We start from the raw sequence: 23,330 nt of genomic DNA, 5'->3' as shown, positions 1-23,330 counted from the left end.
ATGGAAAGAAAAGTAAGAGGGGCTGGATGTTACAGATTGAGACAAAAGATAAAGACGAAGACTAAAAACAAGACTGACATCGGAGAGGTCAATTTAACTTGATCACAATGCAAAGCAGCTACTTTTCCTGGTAGCATGAAGGTCAACTGTCTGTTAAAGAAGAGATCCTCAAAACCTTTAAGGGCCTCTAACTTTTCCTGCTCTATTCAGACAAAAGAAACAGGATTTTCAGATTTGTGGAGGAAAGATTCTATCCCTGAACATGTGAACTGAAGGTTAAGGTGTGAGCTGGGGGCTGCAGAAGTGCCATTAAATGTTTAATTTCTGAAGAGAAATTAGGAGAAAAAAAAGACCAGAGCTGATACAGAGTAAGAGTAGATGGACTAACAGGTGATGATGGACTCAGATGGTAGAAAGACAAGTGGATGTAGAGGTAATAGAGACATGGGAGGAGGTGTGGGTGGAGGGGAAAAAGGTTCTTGGGGGTGATAAGAACCTTCATAGTTTGGAGAAGTGGTGGTGAGAATCCACCGTCCAAGGTGGTACACGCACCAATTTAGCTTTACATGTGCTTTTTGGTTGTGCAAGTCTGTTAGATTAAAAAAAAAAGATTTTTGCTTGTTTTGTTTTCACTTATTTCTTGGTCTGCGTTGAAAGTTTAACTGGTAAATATTTTAACACAATTAGTTTCCATTGTGCTGGACTAGATAAGGTAACCTGTATTATTGTTGCACACTGACCTACAGTACAAAATTAAAGACAATTACTATAAATATTATTTCGCATCATTTTGCAAGAGATCATTTTAAAGATATATTTAGAGATCCATGACGTCAATAAGAAAGACACAGTGATGAAGAGGACAGAGTTTTCAGTGGGGATGAGACATCAAGAGAACAATGAGACAGAGATTCTGATATGAACCTTTATGGTGGTCTGTGGCACAAAGAGTAGCATTAAAATCTAATCAAAACCAGGAAACAGGGGGAAAAACTCTCCAAAAGGGGCAAAAATGCTGCGTTTTCACCATATTCAGTAAAGCATAATATGTTTAACAATGTCAGCATGTTGGTGTGTGCTAGTGTCATCCACAGGGATAAGAGACGCAGAGGACTGAAGGCAGGGACCCCTGCCGGTCCTTCTGTACCTGCATCGTAAGCATTGTAGTCAGCGCCATGTAAATGTCACCCTGAAGGTAGAATTTTATGGGTTTAAATGCTGCTCCCTGCTACATTTTTTTGCGGATTTTCTAACTCTAAGCCTTCCTTCAGAAAAATAAAAAATGTGATTTGTTTGCCTCAGATCCTGGACACTGAATTACTTCAGTTCCTGTACTTGACAGAATCACGACAGCAAAGGTCTCACTTCACAGAAAGTCAAATGTGAGGCCTTTAAAAATCTGGGGAATCCACAATAAACAAGCTTGTGTTTAGTAAAAGGTGCACGTCTCTGTCAAAATGCTGAAGGGATCTTATTTCTTGTTGTGGTGGATTGTGGGTAAGTGGGTGTTGTATGCGTCCGTGCAGGTTGCAGAAGGACTAGCAAGGCTTCCTCTGTTCCCTTGCTCCTGCGGCCTGACTGGGAGGAAAATAAAAAATAGGACTGACTAGAAGTCCACTATCACTTCACTTCACTGCACGACAAATGCCCATCCCTCCATCCCCGCGGTCGGAGAGAGAGAAGAGAGGACAGCGCTCACCACCACCACCACAACCACCACTGACAGACAATGAGGAGAACACCGCTGGGAGGAGGGAGGAGGAGAAAAGTGAAATGTCATGAAAGGAGAGCGGAAGTTCTCCCCAGTGATGGGGAGGTTTCAAGATGCGCAGAGTAGAGGTAGGAGAGGTATGAAGGGGGAGGGGAGGAGGTGGGATGGTGGTTGAGGGGGTGGAGGGAGGTAAGGTGGGGTACGAGTCTACCTTATAGGCGACCCGGGCGGGACACCTCTTCCCGAGGCCTAGCGGCGGACACATGTGTCTTAGCATCTGATACATGTCTGTGTAACTGATCCGGCCGCTGGGGTGGCCACAAACACACAGACGCACGGACAATTCAAACACACACACACACAGACAGAACAAACGGAGACGGACGACGTGAAAACGGAAGAAATAAATGAGGGAGGGGTGGGAGGGAGGACAACCAAAGTTGTGTTTGGAGGAGGATACGTGAGGAGAACAAAAAAAGACAAAAACCAACAAAGGAGAGGAAGAGGGAGGAAACAAATAGACAAAGGTTATTATTTTTTTTTCGATCACTGTGGACATGTGGTCACTGTGGCGAGAGGAGGAGAGAGAGAAGGATTCAGAGTCAGAGAGGGATGAACACAAGGTTCTGTGGGTTCTATCGAGTAAAAGGAGGGTAGAGGAGTGGAGGAGCAGGAGAAAGAGGTGATATTTAGTTCAGTTTAGTTTAGTTAGTTGTTGAGAAACCATTCTATTCGAGGTGAAAAGGGGATTCGGGCTTGTTTTCTGTTCTTTGCCCTCTTTTGCCGCTCGGATAGAACTGGCAGCGAGGCTTCCAACAGGCAAAGAAAAGCACCGCTGCAAAGGTCATGATGATCATTCAAGGCAGTCAGTGTCCACCAGGAACCTCTACTCACTGCCAGGCTGGCATGTGCTCCTGGGACAACCTCCAACTCCAGCTCGCTAGTTCTCAATCTCAGCTTACGTGGGACCTTTCCCTTATTTTCCCCTGTTGGATAATGTGAAATTTGTAGAAGCTTTCCATTGGGATACGAGGTACTTCAGTGATGTCTGAAGCCAAAGGACCATGATTGAACTTCTATACTTGCGGAGTTTGGAGTGAGAATGTGCTCACATCGACCCAGACTGTCATTTCACTTCCCCTGTTTCCATTTCAGAGTTTCAGAGATGGCCAAAGTTACCAGAGACATCCTGAAACAAAACTCTATGCATTTGACATACTATTCTTCCCATGAGCATCTGCAGATTGGAAGTTTTTAGGAAGAACCAGGTGGACACAAGACCTTTTGATGTTTCCTGAGTCCCTGTCCCAAACCACACACACCCACACCCGCGTGCCTTGCCCTTTTCCTTCTTTACCCACGCACTAGAGCCATACATGGAGCAGTGTTGGAAAGGTCAGACTTCACCATAAAGCCTGTTGCAAATCTCAATCAAACCATCTGGATATAAAATCAGGATGTATAATGGTTTAAAAATGTAGAACCTAGTGCAAATTTTGGATGCCAGTAGGCGTTATGAAGAACTTAGAAAAGGCTGAATTGCGTTGTTGTCTGGATTATTTAAAGCCACCATGTTTATTACGGGTAGGTTCAATTAAATCTGATTCAAAACTAACACCAAATATCCACAACTGATGACTTTAACAGTGGAAACTGGCATCATTAGTGCTTTCTATTACAAGCATGTGAAATGGAGACTCAATAATCAGCAGTTTGGGTTCAGCTTCATATCAGCTGTAAAAGTCATCCTGCAGAGCATCGAGTCTCCATGTCCCAGTCAGGAAGCACCGGCTGAACCGAAGGTGGCGCTGCTCAGACCAAGCTGTCTCTGTGTATGCCTCCATGCTAAGATGACCCTATCTCACCGGCCAAAGCCTCAACTCAAGCTCTTTTTGCTCAGGCAAACAGGAAGCAGAAAGAAAACAAGACGGCTGACTGCAGCCTGGACTCAGGTGCTCATACTAAAGGTGAATTCTGTTATTTATCCAGCGTTAAGTCAGAAGACAACAGCAAGTGCAGTGCACCATTCATGCTTCACACACCACTACCAGTGCGAGTGCGAGTATATGGGTGTGTGTACATTTCTGCATTGTCCCAAACATTCATATCGTCATGTCTGAATGCATATAGAACACCCCCCCCCCCACCACAGACTCAAATGAAATAATAATGAAATGAGACTGAAACAACTGAATAATGCAAACTCAACAAAAGCAGTCCAATCAAATAATAACAAGTTTCAAGTTGACTTTTTGAGTGAAAAAGAGCAACATTCATTCCAGTCTCCTAAAGGCGAGCAGGTTGCATTTAAGTTTGTGCTTTAGGGGTTTGGTCCAAACCTTGCAGGCCACCCTATGTGGGCATTTCTTGCCAAGGCCCAGAGGAGGGGAGATAACTCGCAATAAACTGTACATATCCTTATAATGTATGCGCCCGCTGCAAGAAAGATACAAGGAAGGGAAGTCAGGTTAAAGGAACACACAGAATACGGAGAGAGGGGATACAGAGATAAAGAAAAGAAGAGAGATGATAAGGAGAGAGAGGAAAAGAGCATTTATTTACACTGATGAATCAAAGCGTGAGAGTCTCCTGCATGCTCTCACACATTAACAGAGGAGAAGAGGGTGAGGAGAGGGTTACATTCATCTGTGCTGTGCACAATACAAAGTAAAGCTGGACAACATTCTTCAGCCGTGACATCGTTTCTGTCCCTTATGGAGACGGACACGCCAGTGTCCGAGGGGAGAAAGTCAAAGGTTAAGAGCACCTTTACATTCAGCTGTCTTTAAGTGTGTGTGTGTGTGTGTGTGTGTGTATATGTGTGTGAGAAAAAGAGAGGATAGAGAGAGAGAAAGAGAAAGAGAAAGAGAAAGCGAAAGAGAAAGAGAAAGAGAAAGAGAAAGAGAAAGAGAAAGAGAAAGAGAAAGAGAAAGAGGGACTCACCAGGCTGCAGGGTCGTACTCGGCCCATATTCTTACGTACTCGTCCAGGTGATGCGGCCCAAGAATTGAAGAGTCTCTGGTCAGGTACTCAAAATTGTCCATGATGACAGCCACAAAGAGATTCAACATCTGGACCGAAGATAATGATGAGGCTTTAACATCTCCCCACGACCGAAACATGAAGGAATTTAAAATCTGTGTTTTGCCATCTTACCAGGAAGGAGCAGAGGAAGATGAAGGAGACAAAGTAGGTGTAGGCAAAAGTGCTGCCACACTCATTTCCTGTGTTCCCAGAGGCTGGGTCGCACTCCTTCCCTCCCAGACAGGCCAACATGATTTCATGCCATGCTTCACCCGTAGCACTCCTGCATGAGTAGAAAGAGGAAGTGAGCGCAACACGAAGGGACGGCAGGCTGCTTTATGTCAACGTAAGAAGATGTACCTGAAGAGAAGCATCAAGGCCATAAAGAAGGTCCTGAAGTTGTTGTGCTCATTAATGGCACACTCTCGGTCTTCGTCTAGTGCCAGATTCCCAAACAACTACACACACACACACACACACACACACACATACATACACACACACACACACACACACACACACACACACACACACACACACACACAGTGGGACAGATAATGTACAAACCTGTGATATTCCATTTCCAGTTCCTTTTTAGAACATTCATGCAGGCCTTACCTGCATGCCAATGATGGCGTAGATAAAGAAGAGCATAGCGATGAGTAGGCACACGTATGGCAGCGCCTACAACACAGGGTGAGGAGAGGAGATGTAACTGGGAGAGCTACTGTACTGTATGTGCACAGAATTTTTTTAAGCTTCATACCTTGAAGGATTGGACGAAAGTCCATAACAGGATGCGGATGGTCTCTCCCTGTCTCAGCAGCTTGAGAAGACGAGCTGCTCTGAAGAGCCTCAGAAAGCTCAAGTTGATGAAATTATTCTACAGCACAGAGGGAGAAGAGAGTCAGCCTGGCCGACTGAGGGAGCAGGCTGCAAAGCCTCCACTGAACCATATGGCAAAACAAAGAGCGGAGGAGAGGGAGCACAAGGACGGTCAAACCCAACAAAACAACTGCAATCAACTTGAAATGAGACAGAAGGAGGAGAAGAGCAAGAAGAGACCAAAGGAGGAGGAAGAGCAGAAAAAGAAAATCAAAATCCAGAGCCTAAAGGTCGTCATCCAATCTGATACGCCAGGGTGTTTTTTTCTTTCTTAACCAAATGCACTGATTTCTGAGGGGCAGGCAAGCCACATGGGATGGAACGCCGCCTGTCAACCACACACAGCCACAGCACTCAAACCACTGACAGCCGCATGAATAATACTGATGCTGTCAACACAGTGCAGCAGTCTGGTGGAGACTTAGCCTTGATGCCAGTCCTGCAAACAGTCCTGCAGACCCTGATTAAGCAGCCCCAAAATCTTCCCAGGAGTTACCAGGGGACATCTGTTAGGGAAAATCCCCTCTGTGGACTGGGATGTCTCCATTTATCTGGTCAAATTAAGATTTTGGAGATGCACATCTTCAGCTCTTTTTCAGTGCTGCTGTGAACTCACCCTGAAGATGATCTTGTGATCTCTGCCACCAGTAGGAGGTTTTTGCAGTGATCAATACTAATCAATACTGCACCTGTTTTGATGTTGTGACTGTCCCACTGTTGCGCTTGAACACACGATTTCACACAATCTGTCTGTTTAAGAGTTTGTATTTACATTGTTTCATATACATTATTTGTATATATTTCTGGATCGAATAACACTGTTTTCACACATAATTTCATTATTATTTTCTCGTGTTCCTGCATTAACAACATTAGTTGTTAATGCTTCTCATCAGGATGCCACATGATTTGAACAGTCACTCACTCACTGGGTTATTTATGGTCTAGACTCATTTTGTGAACATCACAATCCTGATAAACCTCATATGGGTGCAGAACTGAAGCATCTCAGCCAAGTGTGAAAACAGCCTCAGAGTGAATCACTCTGACCTTCAAATAACTCTTGCTGGCTGTTTTTAAAATAAATTAATAAATAAAATAATGCACAACAGCTGTACTGTATCATGTGATTGACAGGTAGGCAGGAAGAGAAGCATGGGGGGGGGGGGGGGGGGGGGGGGGGGGGGTGAGGTGGAGGAGGGAACTTACAGGCAACCTCAGACATGGCAACATTCTTTTTTAAAACAGCACCGGCCCACATGCAGACTGGCCGACTCTCACATTCACTCAGTGAGCTGCACTTTTCCATTTTAATGTTGTTTTTCTGAATTTACCTTCAGACTGAATAAGAAAATGAGCACGAATGTAACTATGATCATCAGAATATATCAACACCCTTATAAATAAATATCTGAAAAGAACATTTTTAGTACTCGTTGTAAGGTGAAATTTCTTTTTGCACAGACTTTTGCAGTGTCAACATCCAGTCCAATGCTATCAAGAGTTCATTTAAACAAGTTAAATAATAAAGTAAACCTTATGAGGTTTAGAAACACCTGGAAATACTTTTACCATTCCTACAACATGACTAACGTGTTGCGTTATTCCAAGGTCGTCATACATGAAGCGCATGCACTGGACCTGTGGGTGACTGATGGTGGGGGAGGAGGTGACGGGTAGGGAGGGAGTCTGGGGTATGCATGGCCAATGAGGATGCAGCAGAAAACTTTGAGATAAATTACAAACCAACCAGATTCTACATGAGCGAAGATGTAGAAAGATGAATGAGGAGGATTTTTTTTTTTAAAGTTGCAGCAAATTGTGAGTGGGTGAGGAGCATTTTTTTTTTAAGGGAGGCATAGTGTTGGTCATGTGTTTTATTGGGCCGCAGCATGGCATGAAATGCACACCATCATAGTCATCATCATCATCATCATCATCATCACAGCACCACCACATGTCATGGCGCAGCATGGATGGAGAACACGATGGAGGATTTTCATAGTGCATTTTGATTGGATGGAATTTTGTCAGAAGAAGTGGAGGATGGGGCATCATTAAAGTAGAGAGGGTTAAAGAAAGCATGTAAAGAGATAGAAGAGGAAGATGAAATCATTATGGGTGTCATAAAAGTGCTGAAAGACAATTTTAACAACACAGTGACATTTTCAGCCCCTCTGATGCAAAGTGGTTAAAACCAGTCTAACCAGTCTTTTATGGTAACTGATTAAGTTGCCATAAAAAAATGTCCGCATCAACATCAAACGTCGCCTGATGACTTTGCTTGTGCAAAAGGTCAAAAGGTCACTGTTCACGGACAGAAAATCAATCTGATGTTTGAAGTGATTCAATTCCAGTTGACAACTGTGCTGCTGTCAATTAGCATTAGCATGGCTAACCTGGCCAGAGGGATTCTTCAACCATCTGGAAGCAGAGTTACTTTGCAGTAATTACAACCACTTTTGCTAATCATGTCAGTTGAATGAACGAGCCCGAGACGGCGGGCTCGGATCACACGGGAAAGATCACACTAAACAGTTTGGAGACAAGAGAGAGGGGCTGAAACAGCTGGTGAATTATATGAAGAGAAATGTATCTATATGTTTAGAAAAGACTGTAATCATGATCAGAGCAAGGTTAAAATGATATCACATGTTAAATCTTCAGTCAAGTTTGATAATATGGGTTACAATTTCAACAATGGCAATGCAGAAGGTGAACATAGTTGAACACATTTCTTTATCTTTTTGTGTTGATTTCAATGAGTTTGAGGGATTTTAAACCTAACCGTACTAAAGTAAAGCCAATTTATTGCATAAGGTGATAAGTTACTGTCACTAAAGCATCAGAGACATAGTTTATTAGAAATAGCTCATTGAGAGAGCGACATCAAGACTTTACAGCAAGCTGCACCCACCAAAACCATTTTTCAAAACCATCTTCAGTACTTACCCAAACTTCTGTCACTAAAATATCAGTGATGCTTCCGAGGACAGAGACAAAATCAAAAATATTCCAGGCATCTCTGAAGTAATTCTGTTGAGAAAAACAAGGTAAATGAAGTCATCAGACATGAGGAGAAATGGCAGCCAACAGCATCCCTGAAAGGCTGCAGCTTTGGGGGCAGCAGGAGACACTTTTCTGGCCAAGAGTTGTTGTCAGGAGACAGGCTCTAGTGTGGAGACAGGCTTCTTTACAACTTGATGCTGGGTTTTTAGGGACAAGAAGAACATGCTCTAGATATGTCTACAGAAATACCCTGGCTTATAAATGAATAATAGGGTGGACAAAATAAAGCATATAGAGTGGGTCAGCCTAGAAAAGGAAGAGTTGTGCATGTTAGTGGATCTCACTCTCAGTCTTACCAGAGGGCCGAAAGCGATGATCTTGAGAATCGATTCCATGAAGAAGAAGGTGGTAAATACGATGTTGAGGTACTTCAGGACGTCACTGTATGTTTGCGATGCATCATTAAACTGGAGACAGAGAAGACATTGTTTATTCCGCAGGAAACGTTTTGTGGTGAAGAGCTACTAGCGTGAAAGTACCTTCATCATCAGTACGATGGTGTTGAGTGCAATCAGAGCCATGATGCTGTACTCGAAGGGCGGGGACACCACAAACTGCCACATGCGATACTGGAAACTCAGTTTATTCTTTGGCATGTGGCGCGTCAGAGGTCGAGCGTTAATGACAAAATCTATACAAGCTCTCTGTCGGAGTCAAGCAAAGTTATTGTTATGTCAATCGCATCCCTTCAGGAACTCTGCTGAGGACTCTGCTTTTGTCCTCACCTCATTCTTCTCTAAGCTATAGTCCTCCATCATTTTATCGCCCTGTTCCTGGAAGGTGATGATGATGAGAGCGACAAAGATGTTCACGAAGAAGAAGGGGAAGACAACGAAGTACACCACGTAAAAAATGGACATTTCCATCCTGTATCCCGGGCTGGGGCCCTGATTCTCATAAGTGGAGTCCACTGAGTGCTTTAGCACCCTGTGAGAGGAAGCCACAGTCTCAGTGACTGAGTTCATTTATGTTTTAGAGGCATATTAGGTTTTGTCCTGATAATGAAGTCATTGTTCACTCACTGTGGCCACCCCTCTCCAGTGGAGACAGTGAAGAGGGTGAGAAGGGCCCAAGCCACGTTGTTGTAGTGGAAATCGTACTTCTTCCACTCCCGCTTCCGAGCTTTAACCTCATCTCTCTCATACACCAAGTACTCGCCCCTGAGGGGACGTGGACACACATGGGTTTAGAATGAAAGCACAATGTCAATATCACCAACAAAAAAGAATAATAAAGAAATGAGAGGGAAATAAGGAAAGGTGCAAACAAACACATAATAAAAAACACATAACCACATAAAAATGCATAACCACACCAGAAATCATCTGTCCGCTTGGTATTTTAAAATTAACCAAATAGGTGTGAAATTGCGACAACTGTTAGCTTTAGCTAACAGCTCTAACAAGAACTGTTTGGGCACCAGAGAATTGACATTATGTGTTGTGCTGAATGTTACTGAAGCCAACCTGCAGTCGCGCTCAAACTCCTTTGATTCATCTGTGCAAAAGAAAAAACGGCCCTTGAACAGCTGTACAGCCACCACGGCGAAGATGAACATAAAGAGCATGTAGACGATCAAGATGTTCAACACGTTCTTCAGAGAATTGACCACACAGTCAAACACAGCCTGTAAGACATATGCAGACATTTCAAACAACCTCAAACTTCTGCATGTGCTGATTAATTGGTGATGGGAAAAGGGTTGCTAAAACAGTTGACTGTTGAGGTTATTAAATAATAAATAAGTTTAATAGTGAATGTTGAATGTTTAAAAAGGTTCTCCCGAGTGTGCTGCACTAACGGAGACTGGATGGAAAGGAGATGGAAAAGCTGAGTTCTGACAGAGTTCAGAGACATACCTTTAGTTTGGGAAGTCGCTTGATGGTCTTAAGCGGACGCAGCACCCTTAGCACGCGGAGGGATTTGATGGTGCTGATGTCTTTGCCTTTGCTGCTCCCCCTAGAGTTCAACCAAAGAACAGCAGTATTGGAGGAGATGAAGGAGCAGCACATATTATAAAAGGTGAGCTATGATGAAGCCCATCGCGATTTATGATGACAGTGTCACGCAACACTTTCACAGTTCTTATTTCCAAAAGTACACCACATCATCGTGGAGGATAAAAGCTATCACATTCTCTTCTTCTGCAGAAAAAAGAGGGCACATCAGACATGAAGCCAATGGCAGGGAACCTGGTGAGTTGACTGACCATTAGGTTTCATGGACACCAAAGAGCATTATCAGCTACATTTATTATCACCTCCACCTTCACATGACAGACATTTACTTATCAACAGGCATCTCCTGGCAGAGTGCCCAGCCAAACCTCTTTCTTTCTTTTTCAGTGTCACGCTGGTGGTTTCTTTGGAGGAAACAACATGAATGTGAGCTAACTGCAGCTCTACTGAAGTTTGCTTTAATACAAGTTTCAGAAAATTTCATGGATGTAACATGAGGCTACATGAGACCCCAGGACACATGTGAGGTGTCCTGTCACATGAGGGACGATGGACCGGCAGTCAAAAGAGCTGTGAGGAAACGACTTCATGCCATCCATCGAGGCTCACGTTTACTGCTGAAGTGGCACAAGACAACCATTCAGTGCTGACTGGATGCTCTAGCTAGCCGAGTGCGTGTCCATATGCGTGTGTGTGCGTGTGTGTGTGTGTGTGTGGGAGGGGGGTTGTATATTTGTGTGTTGTCTGCATGAGTTAGACTGATAATAAAGTGGCCTTCGTCATGAAGTTGTGAAGTCTCAGCTTGAAAGTAAAGCTGAGTAAAGCTTATGTCACTCACACACACACTGTCACTCTCTCTCTCTCTCTCTGTCTCTCCCTCTCACACACACACGTTATCAGATAGAGGCTCTCTGATTCTGATGATGTACGCTTGATTTTATCACCTTTGTGCAAGGACCAAATGTGGTTGTAAGAATTATCATAACATTTGTCCTTCGTGAAGTGCAGCAACTGATAAAAGATTGAAATTCAAAACTCCTCTGCAGCAAATAAAGTCAACAGAAGGAGAGCTGAGCTATGATAAACAGGGTCCAGCATGTCATCGTTGATAAATAAAACAAAGTAGAGCTTTGAATACTTGTTCCCATCATCCTTTAAGTTCAATAAATTCCAGCTGCTGACATTTTAGGATGTGCGGAGGTTTTTGTTTGTGGTTATTAAGAATAAGACAACCCAGCGTGAATGAGCATGAATAATCATAACAAGAAAGAAAGAGTGAGAAGCCAATTTGAACCAGTGGGGGAGGACAAAGTAGAGGACAGAGGAAGAAATTTACCGAGTAGTGCTCCTGGGAAGTTTTCACCGAAGGTTGAGACAGCAAGAATCAGTGACAGGGACACAAAGATCGACAGAGGAGGGAGGAGAGAGGGGAAAAAACACATAAAAAGACAGACGCACAGAGACAAACATTGATAGAGAGACAGAGACGAAGACAGAGATGGACAGGAGGGAGAGGGGATTTGGTAGAAACAGGAAAATATACATCCATATGAGATACAGACAAGGAAAGAAGGACATCAAGAAGGTTGTACCTGCTCTTAACCCTAGAGACTGACATCCAATATTTAAACATAACTCAGCACATTCGGTTAAGAAATGCTGCATTCAATTACATTAGCATGTCCTCACAGCAGTGATCATGGCAGAGGCGATCCAGAACATTGTCCCGAGGTCATTTAGAAAATGTTTGAGGGTTAAATTTCATTGCTGCTGCCTGAAATGTCTTGAATGCAGAGGGAAATTTGATTACAGGTTTGTATTATCTGAAAGATCAGATGGGCACTGCTCTTTGTTGCTACACAGTCACCAGCAGTGACACCAGCTCTATGAAGATTTAGCATCATGGCTGGAGGAGGAAACTCTCTAGTGTCCCCCCTACACTGACTCTTATCACGCCAGAAAGATCAGTTTGTGCACCATAAGTTGACTTTCTTATCTTTGCCATAATCTACAGGGACCTTATAGAAAGCGTTATTGCATGCACATTAGCACAGGGAGGAATGTAAAGGCTGGCTTAGTTAGTGCACATGGGCACGCTCCACCGACACAGGTGACAGAAGAAACCAGGATTTTGTGTGCATCAGCATATGTACACACAAATGGTAAAAAAATGTATTATAGTCAAGTAATGCCACAGCATGCAGCTCTCACTGTGTCATTCAGCTTTTTATTTCACAGATGGAGGAAGTAAGAAGTGGAATGCATTTAAAACCCACAAAAACATAAAGACATTCCACTTTAACCATGCTAAACCTCCCCCTGTCCAGTGGCGCATGACTGATCTGCTGTGAAACAAAAATACCATGCAGCAAAGTTATTTTGATTGGTTTGTGTATGAAACCTTTGTCCCCAAAGTGAAAACTACTGTAGCTAGGCAACTGGAGGGGATTGCTGGTGGGAGCAAAGAAGCAGAGGAGGAAGTATGTCAGACAATGGAGAACTGTAGGCAAAAGAGCCAAAGATGGGGCTTGGGCTATGTGGCTGGATCCTAAATGGTCGCGACAGGATATTAGGTGAGGAAGGGCAGCAGATCGACCACATCACTGATCCTGGGGGTTGGGGGGGGGGTGCTACAGTGGAGGATGGTGGTGTTTCTCTTTTAGGGTCAAACTCTTTAGTTTGAAAACTCTTACTTTTTTTCCAAAACAATGCACCATAAATCTCGGTGTTTAAATTAAGCTTATAAGCTATTGAGGAAAGACAAAAGTCGCCCCCAGAATCCAAAGGTTTGACCAGTGGCTGATTGTGTTTTTTTTCTTCTCACACAAACATTCAGTTCCTGCAGTTGCATTTACCATACATATTTCCTGAATATGTATCTACAGTATGTTCCACCTCAGTATATAACCAATCATTCCACCCACCACACCTTCTCCTCCCTTCCCTGAGTCGTGCAGAGGAAGGAGCTTCAAATACCTGCCATTCCAGACACATAGCTCTGGGCAGAAGGGTGTGTGTGTGTGTGTGTGTTTGTGTGTGTGTCTAAAAGGGGAATGGAGAAAGACAGCCAGCCTGTGTACTTAAAGGGTTAATGGTGAGCTGCCCACACTGCCACAGGAGATCTTCAGTGTTGAACAAAGTGGGGGATGAAGAGGAAATCAGGTGGGCTTATTGGCTGTGGAGTGGAGGGTGGAGTTGAAAGGGTTGACGGTTACAAGTCAGTAAGTTGGGTAGAGGTCAGTGAGGTCAAAGTTAGATGGAGTGGATGCTGGGGCTTGGGGGGGACACGTGTGGGCAGGGCCTGACAGCAGCAGTTCAGTGCTGGAGGATCAAAATCAGGGATTTAGATGAAGAAAAAGAGGAAGGGAAGACTCACGGCCTGTTGGTGGGAATATCAGGTCAGCAAGTAGGGGACAGAAAAAAAGCAGAGCAAAAGAGATTGGGAAAAAGTTGAGAGGCAGAATGTAGGGTTTAATGTTTAATCGAGTCAGGTCAGGGCTGTGATTATGAGGTGTCATCACGGTGACAGGAGGGTGAAGCTGGTGCAACTACACTCTAAAAGTTCTCTATTTTGGGATTCCTCATTGGTATTTGAGCTAAAAAGGCAAGACACACCCGGAGAGCATCAACTGTTTAGAGTGTAGTCGCGCTGCATATGGGGATGATCAGGAAGAACATTAGGAAAAACATGTTATTAAATGTCACAAGTGTGTTGAGGGATGGAACACAGAGAAAGACCTGCTGATTCAGAGATGAAAACGCATAAAAGGACCTGAAGAAGTAATAAGAGGACAGTCACGAAGCAAATGGAAGGACAGAACAAAAATGTGAGTGAGAGATACTGCAAGAAGAAAGAGGAATAAAGGATCAGCATTGCCTGGTGTCTGTGGGCAACAGGGGTCTTTCTGCAGGTGGTGTGTGTGTGTCTGCATGAGTGCTGGAGATGAGGAAGGCGATGGCCCAGGGACACTTACGTGAAGGCGAAGGCCACCAGAGCACCACTAACCACTATAAAGTCCAGAATGTTCCACAAGTCTCGGAAGTAAGAGCCTTGATGGAGAAACAAGCCCAGCACCACCATCTGAAAAACATGGAGTGCACTTAGAACATCACAGGAACCATCCATAGCCATCAGCTTTTACATTAGAACCACCCACGTAGCGTTGCAGTGGTCTTAAAACAGCAGGAGGTTGTTAGTGTAGAACCACCAACACGTCTGCTTTTGGAGATGCCTGCAAGTCTCATAATATGTATCAATAATAAAAATAGATTCATACATTATTTAATCCTTTTTCATTTGACAAAATAGTTCCCCATTTAAAAGAGCCATGCAATAATATGAACTTCAGTTAACTATGCTTCTGATACACACCAACCTCAGACACGAATACACACACAAACACACACACTTTTTTTTTTACCTTGATCAGCATTTCAAATGTGAAGACGCCTGTGAAAATGTAGTCAAAATAACGCAGCACCTGCAGAAAAAAGAGGAAAACCATTAAATCACACATCATTTGTGGGTACGTGAGAGAGAGAGTCAGTGAGTGAGAGAGCGAAAAAGAATACATTTTATATTCATGCAGGCATTTACAGTCTATGTTTGGGCAGTCTTACATTATTCCGTGGTGAGTCTGGCCAGACTGGGTCCTCGGCGGCGAGGGCGATGCTGCTCATGGCGATAACAGATAGGATGCCGAACTCAAAGTACTTCAGAGTCAGGATGTAGTGACAGCACTTCCGGAACCTGGTGCAGACACACAAATGTTGACACAAATTGTTTAAAATCCACTTCCATCGTCATTCCCAGTGACAGGGATTTTCACGCAGATACTGACGGGTTGGTGGTGGATAAAATAAAGCAGGAGCTGTACGGAGGCATGGGTTTGGGGCCATTCTCATCACCATCCTCATCTTCCTCTTCTTTCTTTTCTTCGCTCTTCTTCTGATCAGTGTTGGCATTTTTATTTACTGGAAAATAGTGAAAGGCAAAAATGTTAATATCAATAAAATTTTGTTCAATTATCTGCAGTGTCTATTGGACCAGACCAGACGTGACTGAAACCCACCTTGTAAGATGGCGTTGGTGGATGGGTAGGGGTACACCGGCGGCATGTCGATGGCAGTGTAATCAGGTTTGGCCATGCTGGTCAGGATGAGGCTGTCCATGCTGTGTAACAGCGTGTGGGTGTCAGTGTCGCAGCAGTTCAGCAGGTTGTTGACATGGTCAGGGTGGTCCGGAGGCAGCGTGTATGGGTGCACCTGGGCGCTGGCCAACTTGCTGTTGTTGCGCAGGTTGTCCAGGTCTTCGTTGTACTGCTGTATGGGTCGAGTTGTGGAGAGGTTGGCCCTGTGGTGCTCCCTGTTCATATGAGGATAAAGAAACAATAGATCAAATCTTCTGTTGTGTCATATTCAAGTGAGAAAATGTTTTATATCACAACTTTCTTCACTCACTTTCTACTTCGGTGCCCTCTGCCCCTCTCCTGGCTGCTGTGGCAATGCCGTCTGCTTCTCCTTCCTTCCCCCTCCGTGCCTTTCTCTCCCTCTCCTTCTGTTCGCTTGGACCTATGTCTCCTGCCTTCCTCCCCTTCCTTGGCTGCCCTGCAGTGCTGCCTTGCCCTCCTCGGCTCGTTGGTGCCCTCCGCGGCATCACTATGGTGCGGGGAAATGCTGCGGGCCTCTCTGCTCTCCCGGTTCCTGTGACGGTGGCAGTGGCCCCTGTGGCTGTGCCTCTCTGGCGCCTGTTGACCCTCCACATTGGTCAGGGATGTGCAGCTGATGCCATGCTGTATGCGGGTTTCTGCCGGCTGCCTGGTCCCTGCATTGTCTGCCCCACTGGCTCTCTGATGATGGTGATGGTGGTGGTGATGGTGGCGGTGGTGGTGGTGAGAGTGCCCGGCTCTTTGGTAGTGGTCCACATCCTGGCGGCGGTACTCCTCCTCCAGAGGCAGCTCACCCGGTTGTGTTCTGTTAGTGTTGTTGTTGCGGTTGTCCTGAGGGTTTACCACTAACGGCCGATCCAAGTGGGTCTTCATGTTGCCGCGTCCTTTCCGTGGGTAGGAAACCTGGGTTGAGGCATTGGCGAAAATATCACGTAACTTTATGGGGATTTTTACTGAAATTGGTGTTCCTGTTAAATAAAAGTTTAATTCTGCCATTTTATTTCTTATTTTAAAAGTGGCTGCTAACCTTCCTGCCCAATGCAACTGAATTAGGTTTTATTTATCTATATTTCATTTGTTGTATGGGGCATTCAAACTGTATTTCTACCTGGGTCAGCCTTAACAGGTGAAGACGCATGTAAAGTTCAGAAAGAATAAATCTGAAAAGATGCAGTCACCCCAATGCAATCCCTTCCTCTGTATTCCAGACATACGCGACTCGGCCCAGAGTCCAATAGTTTTGAATCTAGATGGACAACATCAACTGGATATTATCAGAACCGCGAAGGCAACTAAATCCGCTGTATCTCCGAGACATATCTAAGCGACCCCTGATCGCCTTGCTCCACTTTGGATTGCTGCCTTTTTTGGGTAGAGCTCTGGATTTGCCAGCATGCCCCAATTAAATGATGCATGGCTGCTAGGCACGCAGCTTCAAGTTGTCCCATATAGCAGCACTTAATGCAGCAGTATCACTTCTGCATGGAGGCTTAAAGGGACATTACACCCCAGCATCATCTGTGAGGTGCAGCTTGACCCAGAATAGAGTGACAGTGGCTCCTGCAGCAGCTCTGTGTTTCCTATGGATCTCTGCGGTTGTTATGAAGACAAGGAGACATGTTGGGAACATGGCTGTGTGGACCAGATTCATTTTAAAAAGTCCTTGGAAAACCTGTCCCATCCAGGCGAGGAGGACACGAGCTGGACAAAGATTTGATTATTATTTTGATATTTTTAGGAAGCAATTTAGGAACTACAACTATTTGCCCATTCAGTCAAACTTGTACTGGAAAAGATGATACAGTCAAAGGGAGCCTGATGACGTCCCAGTAAAGGGGTTAAAAAAGGAACAGATCACAAAACATTCTGAGCATATATATGCAAATGTTTGTGTATCATGTAGGGATGGTCCTCACCTCCCCTCCTTCCTCTCCCACCTTCCAGTCATCTTGCTCGAGCTCGTTGTAGAGCGCCTCGCGGCTCGTCATCAGGTTTTGTCGGCGGATCTCACTGGTTCTCTGCTCCCACACGGACTTGTTGCCCTTGATGTGGTTCTTCTGTTGCTCCTTCCTGTTGATGATTGACCGGCAGGTTTAAAGTAAAAAGAAAGAAAATTCAAACAGTAATGATGACCATCTTTTAGCTCTGGTGGTTTGTAACTGTCAGTCATTTAACTGAAGAGCTTTTCTGTAGGAGAACAGAGTGTCTTCTTATCTAGAGTATAGACAGAACAGTGTGATGACTCCAAAAGGAGCAGCGGGGATTTTGTGAATATCATCGTGATGTGTCCTATTGTCAGCATTTCTGCTGCCAAGAGCAGATTTTACCGACTGTTCGCCTCTCGCTCCTCCTCACTTCACAAAGCCCCGAATGTGTTCCTTTCACTCTCAGAACAATCGCTAAATCGTGTTTTAGAGGACAGAACGGCACCAGTGGGATGGTGGGTGTTTGAGTGTGAACCACATTAACAAGAACGTCTGCCAGTCAAACATAGAAAAGACAAAACCGAGGGGCAGTAACCAAGTTCTGTCAGGGCCCAAATAAACCATGGCTTCAAAATTACCGGTAGCCTTTTCAGTCTCCCTCTGGTGGCAGGTTTGAGTATCAAGTTGGTGAAAATGTATCAAGAATAAAAAAGGGGAAAAAACAATATATAACAAAATTGAATGTAACTGCACTTACGCCGCAATGGATAGGTTGGCTGCTGATAGAGGGCTGACCTCAGCCACTTCCTTTGCTTTCTGTAGGGCTGTCTTTTGATTGGCTGCCTCCTCCTGTTCCTCCTCATCCTGTTTAACCAGAGGAGGATGATCAATCACATAATCCAAATCAAAATTTAAATACTGGCACATAAACTGAGACTCCGATCGGAAGACTGACAGTTCTCAGGCAAAGGGAGCCAAACTGGTGTCCAGGTATTTTAAGCACAAAATGTAGACTTACAGATGCTTTTAAACAAAAATACTCACAAAAGTTTCTGAAAACTACAATAAATGTTTGTCTGTGTACCTTTGTGAGTTCCTGGGCATTGGCCAGATTGTCAACAGCGATGGCCAAGAAGACGTTGAGCAGTGTATCTGTGGTGGAGTAAAAGAGACCCTAACAGACTCTGATGGACTGGCAATGAGGAGATGGGAGGAGGAAAATGAAGACATGGGAAAACACATGCATCTGTGTATTTTTCACTAAGCCAAAGCATATTTTACGCGTGTTCATGGTAATTCTAATTTTGTAGGATACAGTTGCCAAAAAGTGTGAGGACAATGAAGAAGATGGAGAAGATCATCCCTTTGTCATTCACTCCTCCTTGGGACTCAATGCCATTATACATCACCATGTTCCAGTCTTCTCCCGTCAGAATCTAAAGACCAACACATACAAGTTACATTTAAAAATCAGAAGACCGCAAGTGACTCCCTCTCATATTAATTTTATTTTTTAACATCGTCACCAATGTGTTTGGACTTTGGAGTCAGGAGCTGCACCATCACAACCAGCTTGAACACACAATTAATAATAAATTAAAGACTCATTTGTCTTTTTTGTCTCCTCTTTTTCACTGTTACATACAAACTTTGTGAGGATTCCCTTCCACCCCAACTAACCTCAACTGTACCCCAAACCTCTGTTCCAACCTCAACCTTAAAGCTTAATCCTCAAGCAGACCTCTGAAGTTGTTGAGCACCACACAAAATGTCCTGATGCCCTAAACATGTTCTCACTTTACTAGTGAGATGCATATTCTGGTCTTCCCCTCTTCACACACACACACACACACACACACACACACACACACACACACACACACACACACACACACACACACTCACACAGAAACCGATGTGAGTCACAGAGATGTCTCCACTGTTCAGCTGTTGGTCTTTCGAGCGGCTGCATCTTATGCGTTGAAGACATGACAGCATTGTGCGTCATTAGAATTAATTTTTTTTTTAAAGAGCTTCAGTTCTCAACATGTGCGCAAGTGTGCACGAGGGCACTAAACATCGCGTTCCAAGAGGGTGAAATATTTAACCACCTCAAGGTTATTTTTTAATTTCATGAAATTAAGTTTCATTTCAATAAATGAAAGAAAATGAATACTTTTTTTGCAAAAAATCCATGTTGGCAGTAAAAAGGAGCTCACCTGAAACACTGTCATGATTGCTGCGGCGAAAGTGTCGAAATTAGTGGGAGGGGTCCCAACTTCAAAGTTAAATCTGAGGAAAAAAAGAAGAGAAAGTGAAGCACTACAAAGATCACAACATATGGAAGAAGACATGAAGTCTGATACTGACTGTCCACCAAACAGCTGCATCCCCAACAATGCAAATACCACGATGAAGAGGAAGAGGAGGAAGAGTAAACTGATGATAGACTTCATGGAGTTTAGGAGGGAAACCACCAGGTTTCTTAGAGGAGCCCAGTACCTGGAGAGGAAGAGGAGAAAGAGCACTTTGTTGTTATGATCACAATTATAAATAGGCCACTTTATTGGCTTGCTTCTTCATTTAGCAGCATCAAATCCAACAAGTGTTTTAAATGCTGTGTTAGTGACAGACTTACTTGGTGACTTTGAAGATGCGGAGAAGTCTCAGAGCTCGTAAAACGCTGATCCCAAAGGACGTTCCCGGTTTGATGGTGGCCCACACCACCTCGAAGATACTGCCCAGAATGACCTGAAGGCATGCAGACACAAGCACAATGTCAGTCTCGAAAATCCCTCACTGACTCTGTGTGTGTGTGTGTGTGTGTGTGTGTGTGTGTGTGTGTGTGTGTGTGTGTGTGTGTGTGTGTGTACTCACCACACAGTCAAAACAGTTGAATGAGGAGTGGAAGTAGGGCTGGATGCCCAGTCCATACATCTTGATCAGCATCTCGGACATGAACAAGCCGAGGAAGATAAACTCTGCATAGACTGAAGGGCAGGAGGACCACAAGAGTGGGGGATAAAGAGAGGAAGAACGTGGAAGAAAGTGGATGGTGAAGATGAAAGAAGGTGAGATCATGGAGAGAGATAAAGAGTGGATTAGAGAGAGGATGAGGAGAGAAGAAAACACAAAGAAGTCAGGTAAGGAATGGGATGGAGTAGGGTGGAGGGGAAAAAAGAAAGAGAAAAAGAGAATGTGTATGACAGTCAAGTGATGAATGAACTCCACTGGACAGCAGCCAGTACTAATATTAACTGTGCACGCGCGCGCGTGTGTGTATACTAAAGTTTAGAACACTAATTACATCTGAGCAGTTAAAACTGATATTAAATTTGTATATATGTTGCACTGCTCTCTAAAGGAGCAACAGTTTGCCTGCCTGGGACGATGCTTTTTGAAATGGATGAGCCGGATCATGTTGTGAATAATTTCAGTGTGAAAAGATCAAAATATGACCCCCCCCCAATAAATACAACTTCGGCCAGACCAAAGCCTATCGAAGCCCTTTGTAAAACAGCTACCCTCAGTCAAAAATGTCTTCGTATGTACAGTATGCGGAGGATATGACTAATGGACTGCAGATATAGTGGGAGGACCAGCATCCCTACTGCTGTTTGTTTACTTACAGAGGAAGTCAGACAGCAACTGGGGCTGATTGTAGTGCACTGCGGCCACACAAATGGTGTTGAGGCCCACCAGGCAGAGCACCGTCCAATAGAAGGCCTGAGTCTTCACTATCTTCCGGATTAAGAATCGTAGCCGTCGCTCATTCTTACTATAATTAGAGCCCTCTTTCCCGCTTTTTATGCTGGATCGGGCAAAACCTGGGAGGGAGAGACACATTGACTTTGACCAATGGATTCTTTTTTTGCCTTTTCACATCATCACATCCACATCAGAGAATATAAGATTCATCATTAACAATGGATGATTTTAGGGCTGAACTAGCTCTTCATCAACTGATTAGTTCAGCCAGTTTCCCAGTCTGGAAGAACAAAGTCATCATGACACTCTCTTGTGATGAAGAATCAAAGCAATTAACAGAGTTGAAAGTTCAACCAGTGTGCCCCTCTTACCGAGGGCGTCTCCCAGGTTGTCCTCTCCTTCCTCTGGGTTCAGCAGCTCAGTCTTGTTGTTTTTGGTTTTCATGTTCCGTCTTGAACCTGAGCAGGAGAACAAGAGAATATTTCTTCCTCTTTGTTGTCCAGTGGGCACAGTTGTAGAAATCAAACAATAAAACTGGAGCCTCTCTCCTATAAGCATGTGCTCATGTTGCAGGTGGACATGAAGGTTTGTTGTGATACTTTATAAAAACATGGAGCAAATATTGTCCGAGTTACAAGATTTCATCTTCTGACCCAAGTTTTCTATTCTGGGGCTTTGGTGTGATTCTCGCCTTTGTTTTGCTTCCAGCTGACAAGGTAAAAGTGCATGTAAAACTTTCTAGAAACGGAAAAGCATCACAGTTACCATCAAAGTTGCCTGTGCCATCATCCTCGGCCAGGATCACCTCTTCTGACCAAAGAAAAAGATATTTGTTAGCGTACAGCAGTGTGTCATTGTGCACCAGGCCTGCCACCAGGTGCACACTCACCTGCTTTGCAGATCCACTCCAGGTATCCATTAAGCTCCCTCTCGATCTGCTGCTGCCGCCGGAGCTTGAGGAACTCGCTCCTGTTCTCCACTCGCTCTCTCTCTTTGGCAAATTCACTGTGGGAACAATATGGAAACTCTTGATGAACTACACAAAGCACACAATGTTAGAGGGGGAGGGGCCAGAACTCACCCTGAGAGGACACCCAGCACCAGGTTGAGCATAAAGAAGGAGCCAATGATGATGAGTGGGATGTAGTACATCCAGTTCCAGGTGCTGCCCTCCACATCATTACTCTGCAGGAAGGGACCACAAACACGCAGGCAGTTATTCCATATACAAATTAAGACCCAATAAACATGCATTTATGAGTGCATGCACGCCTGCTTCATACATTTATTGAGCACTTCTTTTTTTTTAATCAAAAGGCCAAAATGTCCAAGAACCTGTTTTGGTGTTTCTTCAGGAACACAAATTCTTAACAAAAATAGGTGTTAGATATGTTTTTTTTACTTGTTGGTTTATTCAAGTTTATATAAGTGTCCATGATGGCCGTACCAGCTCAGCTGTGACCCACTTTCCTAATCGAAACTTAATTTCTAAAAAGCTGACCTGGATGCACCTGAATGACTCGCGCTTACGTGCAGAAAGGACGCTGCGGTCAGAAACTATTTGCAGCACTGCGTTCCGTAAAGGCTGTCAACGCCAAGGCCTTTTGGTAAACACATCAACATAACCTGCCACCACCACTTGGCTTCGATCTTTCTCTAAAACACAACTAGCTGAGAATCGGAGAAATCGTGTTAGTGGAGGAGATCGTGTTTCCGTGATCCCTCTCATGCTTTAATGGAACTCTCGTCGTCCGCGTGCACATCTGTTGGGTTTTATACTGTGTATCGCACGCAAGCCGTCCTTTCTCTATTAAACTTTTATTGCTTTCCTCCTGACTGCCTGTGCAAGAGTAGAAGTCAGCCTCCATCCATCAGAAAAGAT

At 44.2% G+C, this 23,330-nt stretch overlaps 1 protein-coding gene across 8 annotated transcripts in view; it reads right to left on the bottom strand.

Moving 5' to 3' along the window:
- Window positions 1-23,330, bottom strand: part of cacna1ab (calcium channel, voltage-dependent, P/Q type, alpha 1A subunit, b) — an 86,788-nt gene that overhangs the window by 21,000 nt on the left and 42,458 nt on the right. For 3 of the 8 annotated variants that reach the window (XM_029850437.1, XM_029850442.1, XM_029850440.1), the window contains exons 9-40: window positions 22,530-22,633; window positions 22,338-22,453; window positions 22,214-22,258; window positions 21,820-21,906; window positions 21,370-21,567; window positions 20,618-20,730; window positions 20,379-20,491; window positions 20,111-20,242; window positions 19,960-20,032; window positions 19,056-19,176; window positions 18,825-18,892; window positions 18,498-18,604; window positions 17,732-17,885; window positions 16,108-16,718; window positions 15,720-16,012; window positions 15,489-15,621; window positions 15,268-15,397; window positions 15,069-15,128; window positions 14,622-14,728; window positions 10,549-10,648; window positions 10,156-10,316; window positions 9,712-9,849; window positions 9,415-9,616; window positions 9,169-9,333; window positions 8,986-9,096; window positions 8,573-8,656; window positions 5,502-5,618; window positions 5,354-5,419; window positions 5,096-5,193; window positions 4,868-5,018; window positions 4,655-4,782; window positions 4,051-4,147 (exon numbers count right to left, since the gene is read on the bottom strand). In XM_029850437.1, the coding sequence (XP_029706297.1) occupies window positions 4,051-4,147; window positions 4,655-4,782; window positions 4,868-5,018; window positions 5,096-5,193; window positions 5,354-5,419; window positions 5,502-5,618; window positions 8,573-8,656; window positions 8,986-9,096; window positions 9,169-9,333; window positions 9,415-9,616; window positions 9,712-9,849; window positions 10,156-10,316; window positions 10,549-10,648; window positions 14,622-14,728; window positions 15,069-15,128; window positions 15,268-15,397; window positions 15,489-15,621; window positions 15,720-16,012; window positions 16,108-16,718; window positions 17,732-17,885; window positions 18,498-18,604; window positions 18,825-18,892; window positions 19,056-19,176; window positions 19,960-20,032; window positions 20,111-20,242; window positions 20,379-20,491; window positions 20,618-20,730; window positions 21,370-21,567; window positions 21,820-21,906; window positions 22,214-22,258; window positions 22,338-22,453; window positions 22,530-22,633 (4,383 nt within the window). Of the gene's footprint in view, window positions 1-1,922; window positions 2,020-4,050; window positions 4,148-4,654; window positions 4,783-4,867; window positions 5,019-5,095; window positions 5,194-5,353; window positions 5,420-5,501; window positions 5,619-8,572; window positions 8,657-8,985; window positions 9,097-9,168; window positions 9,334-9,414; window positions 9,617-9,711; window positions 9,850-10,155; window positions 10,317-10,548; window positions 10,649-11,983; window positions 11,996-14,023; window positions 14,027-14,621; window positions 14,729-15,068; window positions 15,129-15,267; window positions 15,398-15,488; window positions 15,622-15,719; window positions 16,013-16,107; window positions 16,719-17,731; window positions 17,886-18,497; window positions 18,605-18,824; window positions 18,893-19,055; window positions 19,177-19,959; window positions 20,033-20,110; window positions 20,243-20,378; window positions 20,492-20,617; window positions 20,731-21,369; window positions 21,568-21,819; window positions 21,907-22,213; window positions 22,259-22,337; window positions 22,454-22,529; window positions 22,634-23,330 lie in introns of all 8 variants that reach the window. The other 5 variants (XM_029850438.1, XM_029850439.1, XM_029850441.1 and 2 more) reach the window with 3 other exon arrangements.

Source organism: Takifugu rubripes, chromosome 17, assembly GCF_901000725.2.
Source record: "Takifugu rubripes chromosome 17, fTakRub1.2, whole genome shotgun sequence".
NCBI lineage: Eukaryota > Metazoa > Chordata > Actinopteri > Tetraodontiformes > Tetraodontidae > Takifugu > Takifugu rubripes.
The sequence above is the reverse complement of the archived record's forward strand: the minus strand, read 5'-3'. Positions and strand labels throughout refer to the sequence as shown.